Genomic DNA, 4,665 nt, shown 5'->3' with positions numbered 1-4,665 from the left:
ACTATTTGTAATTTCTTTTTTAAGTGAAAACATGTTCTATTGTTGCTAACTAATTCACAAAACTATGAAAGCCCATTTCTGACACAAAATTTAAAAAAAAAAAAAAAAAACAACTGAAAAGGTAATTATGATTTTTTTTTAATCTTTTAAAATTGTGAGTTTTCATTTCACAATTCTAACTTCTCAGAAAAGAGGTTTTGTTTTTTCTCACAAATCACAAATATCTTACAAATTTTTATAACTTGTTTTTATCTGGCAATTCAGACTTTATTTTTTGCAATTGTTAGCAACAGTAAAACATGTTGCAATGGCATGTTATAATTTGCAAGTTTTTATCCCAATTCTCAGGAAAAAAAGTCATAACTGCAATATATATTTTGCGATTATGAGAAAAAAGTCAGAATTGTGACTATATCTTGCAACTCTGACTTTATAACTCATGATTGCGAGTTTATATAATGCAAATCTGATTTTATAACTCACAATTGTGAGTTTTTATTTGGCAAAAAACTGACTATATTTTGCAATTCTGACTTTATTTCTCACAATTGTGACTTTATATCATGCAATTATGAGAAAAAAGTCAGAATTGTGACATTATATTTTACAATTCTGACTTTATTTCTTACAATTGTGAATATATTTCACAATTCTGACGTTCTCGCAGTTCTAAATTTATAACTATTTTTATTCAGTAGCGGAAGCGGCTTCCATAACTGTTTATATATTATTTAGAATTTATTAATACTTTGAATAAGCTTTTAATTTATTAACTTTTATAATATAGGTTTACATAAGTTTTCACAAGGTGCAAGTTTTAGTAATTTTATTTGTTTTTTATATCTCTATTTAGCTTTTACAGTTTTACTGTTTTTACTCTTATAACAGTATGTATGAACACAATAATGTATATTTTGTCTCATTATGTTTTAACCTCATTTTCTTTTCTTCGCTCATCAGTACGTTTTCCTATGAAGAGATGTTTTTAAGATTTTAAACTAATTTACTATTCCTACTCATCCTCTGAAACAACTCAAAGAATAATGTGGACTTGTTCCACTGTTCGTAAGTATGATTATAAAGTTTATTTGCTGTATTTGTAGATCTGCCTCATACATGTCTACTGAAAGTGCAATACTATAAACACGTTTCATTCTTTCTTCGTGTAATACATAGGTCTTCAACCCTGCTCCTGGGGACCCATTTTCTTGCAGAGTTTTGCTCCAACCCTAATCAAACACACCTGAACCAGCTAATCAAGGTCTTCAGGATGACTTGAAAAGTCACATCCCAGGTGTGTTGAAGCAGGTTGGAAAGAAACTTTCCAAGACAGTGGGTCCCCAGGAGCAGCGTTGAAGACCTACAGTCATGGCCAAAAATATCGGCACCCTTGCAATTCTGTCAGGAAATGCAACATTTCTCTCAGAAAATTGTTCCAATTGCAAATGTTTTGGTATTCACATGCTTATGGTTTTTGTTTGCACTGCAAAAACACACACACACACAAAAAAAAAAAACAGAGAAGAAAAGTTGAACTTCATTAAATTTCACACAGAACTCAAAAATGGACTGGACAGAATTATTGGCACCTTGTCAAAACTGTAAGAAATAATTGCTTTTCAAGCATGTGATGCACCTGTAATTTGTATTTAGACACACCTGTGGCAAGTAACAGGTGTGGACAATATAGTAATCACACTTGCAACCAGTTAAAATGGAGAAAAGTTGATTCAACCTTTGTGTTGTGTGTTACACTGAGCATGGAGAAAAGAAAGAAGTGTATAGAGTTGTCTATGGATTTGAGAGAAAAAATTGTGGAAAAATGTGGACAATCTCAAGGCTGCAAGTCCATTTCCAGAGATCTTAATGTTCATGTGTCTACTGTACGCAATATCATCAAGAGGTTTACAGCTCATGTCACTGTAACTAACCTTTCTGGACATGGACGGAAAAGCAAAATTAATGAAAAATTACAACGAAGGATTGTTTGAATGGTGGATAAAGAACCCTGATTAACTTCCAAACAAATTCAAGCTGATCTGCAGACACAGGGTACAACAGTGTCAGCTCGCACTATCTGTCGCCATCTGAATGAAAAGGGACACTATGGTAGGAGACCCAGGAGGACACCACTGCTGACACAAAGGCATAAAAACTGGAGTTTGCCAAAACTTATGTGACAAATCCACAGTCCTTCTGGGAGTGCGTACTGAGGACAGATGAGACAAAAGTAGAGCTTTTTGGTAAAGGACATCATGGCACTGTTTACAGAAAAGAAAAGATCACAGTCCCTACAGTCAAACATGGTGGAGGTTCAAAGATGTTTTGGGGTTGCTTTGCTGCTTCTGGCACTGGATGCCTTGACTGTGTGAACAGTATCATGAAATCTGATGATTACCAAAGAATTTTGGGGCACGACGTAGTGGCCAGTGTCAGAAAGCTGTGTCTCCACCAGAGGCCATGGGTCTTCCAACAGGACAATGACCCAAAACACACTTCAAAAAGCACTCAGAAATGGTTACAAACAAAGCGCAGGAGAGTTCTGAAATGGCCAGCACACCTGTGGAGAGATCTCAAAACAGCAGTTGGGAGAAGGCATCCTTCAAATCTGAATGACCTGGAGCAGTCTGCAAAAGAAGAGTGGTCCAAAATTCCAGTAGAGAGGTGTAAGAAACTCATTCATGGCTACAGAAAGATTTTTTCCAAAGGAGGTACTACCAAATATTAAGCTAAGGGTGCCATTCATTTTGTCCAGTGCATTTTTTGGTTTCTGTGTGGAATTGAGAACAGATTTCTCTATTTTTTGTGTTGTTCCAATGCAAACAAAAAAAAAAAAAACATTTTTCTGAGAGAAGGGTTGCATTTTCTGACAGAATTGCAAGGGTGCCGATATTTTTGGCCATGACTGCATGCTGTAATACATACTGAGAGTTGAGACAAAATTATTTTCCGTTATAAAAAACCATGAATAATTCTGTTAGTTTTCACCTCACACTTTCCATTAAGGAGAACGAGAATCTGAAATTGCTCAATCTTTCGATTCCACATTCATTTTGAACTGCATTCCCTTTCTCAGTTCTATGTAGATATTGCCCTTTCATGTGGCCCAGCACGGGCCCTCCTACTGAAACCCTGACCTTAACTATTGGACAGGAAACCTCTAGTTTGAACCAGGATCAGACTAAAGCTAAACCTCCTACCAACATCTTGGGTCAGCTTTTCTCTTTCTGGCAGAACTAACAATTGCCTGCAGTCTAGCTCAATAACTGAGAGAGCTTTTTTCTCTGGTCTTGATGCTGAAAGCTGACTGGAACCTACAGGGTTTTTTCGGCCAAATTCTCATCTTTCTCAAGTATCCATAGGTTGCTGCATTGCTATCTGCCAATTTAAACAGTCAAACCTCTCTCGCTTCGGCCTATTCCACTTCCTGCCACAGGCAGACACTTCCTGTGCTCGTGTGACTCATGTCGTGAGACGCTGATGGCAGTTAGAAAACTGCAGACTGATTAATGCTAAACAAAGGCCCTGAGATACACGTGTACACACACTTGATTACACAACTAGTCTGTTTTACCTAGCGTAAAGTGTAAGCTAATTTGAAGTTAGCATGGTCTGCTACAACACTCTGCTGCTAATATAAGACATTTTCACACAAGTTGGGCACAATATAATCTAAATAAACAACTGAAATACCACAACTGGAAGTTAAATAGGCATTTTTTGAGTCAAAACAGAGCCTGATCTGAAGTTTTGCAGCTCAGCGCTCTACACCGATGTTTCTCAGGTTTGATAAGCACATTAAACTTCTTTCTACAACACTCTGCTGCTAATATAAGATGTTATCACACAACTAAAAATGCGAACACACAACTTGGGTACAATATAAACCAAATACTACTGAAATGCCACAACAGCAAGTCAAAATAACGGCCGCTTTTGAATCAAAACAGAACCTGATCTGAAGCAGCTAAACACAAAACATGCAGCAGCTCAACGCTTTAAATTGACATTTGTCAGTGTTGATAACTACATAAAATCATCTTAATCAGTATGTTTTAAGCATTTTAAAGAAGGATCCCTCCAACCCCAGATGCCACTCACCAAAATAAACAGGCTTCCCACATATAGGACAGAAGCTCACCATGGCTGTAGCAGATCTCTAATAGTTTTTGATGCGTGAGATGTTGAGATGCAGGAAATATGTGAGCGTGTCAACTGTGACAGGCTTTCGGTAGAGCAAAGGATGTGGCAAGAGTTGCAGTGACAGGAAGCAAGAAATGATTTCAAAAGAAAATACGCTCAATTCGAACAGTCAGACGACAGAGATGAGGAAAATGTTGGTCAGAAGTGTGTGTGGGTGCTGTGATATGATGAGTCTGTCAAAGTCAGTCTTGCTGTTTTAAAGACACTTCACACTTCTGCTGTGGTCAGTCGTTGCGGTTTGTAATCAAAGATGATGCTGAGGGCCGCGTGAGGTCATCAGACTCGTCGGAGTCTGTTATGAAATGAAAGCATGTGGGTTGTTTGCTGGATGCGAGTCAAAGAAACAACAGAGAGGGAGATTGAGAGGGACAGAGAGAACGGGAGCGACACAGATGTCAGCCGCTCGGATTTCATAGGTTGTCATGGTCGCCGCTTCTCAGCCCCTCGGTCTGTCCGCTCGCT

At 37.8% G+C, this 4,665-nt stretch overlaps 1 protein-coding gene across 1 annotated transcript in view; it reads right to left on the bottom strand.

Moving 5' to 3' along the window:
• zgc:195282 (uncharacterized protein LOC100192223 homolog) overlaps window positions 1-4,314 on the bottom strand; it is a 6,300-nt gene extending 1,986 nt beyond the window's left edge. Inside the window, exon 1 of the mRNA XM_051109742.1 lies at window positions 4,102-4,314. Within this exon, the coding sequence (XP_050965699.1) occupies window positions 4,102-4,144 (43 nt within the window). The 5' untranslated portion in view covers window positions 4,145-4,314. The remainder of the gene's footprint in view (window positions 1-4,101) is intronic.
• Between the last annotated feature and the right edge of the window lie 351 nt (window positions 4,315-4,665).

Source organism: Labeo rohita, chromosome 1 (genome assembly GCF_022985175.1).
Source record: "Labeo rohita strain BAU-BD-2019 chromosome 1, IGBB_LRoh.1.0, whole genome shotgun sequence".
Classification (NCBI taxonomy): Eukaryota; Metazoa; Chordata; class Actinopteri; order Cypriniformes; family Cyprinidae; genus Labeo; species Labeo rohita.
Note: the sequence above shows the minus strand (reverse complement) of the source record. Positions and strands in the feature narration are given on the sequence as shown.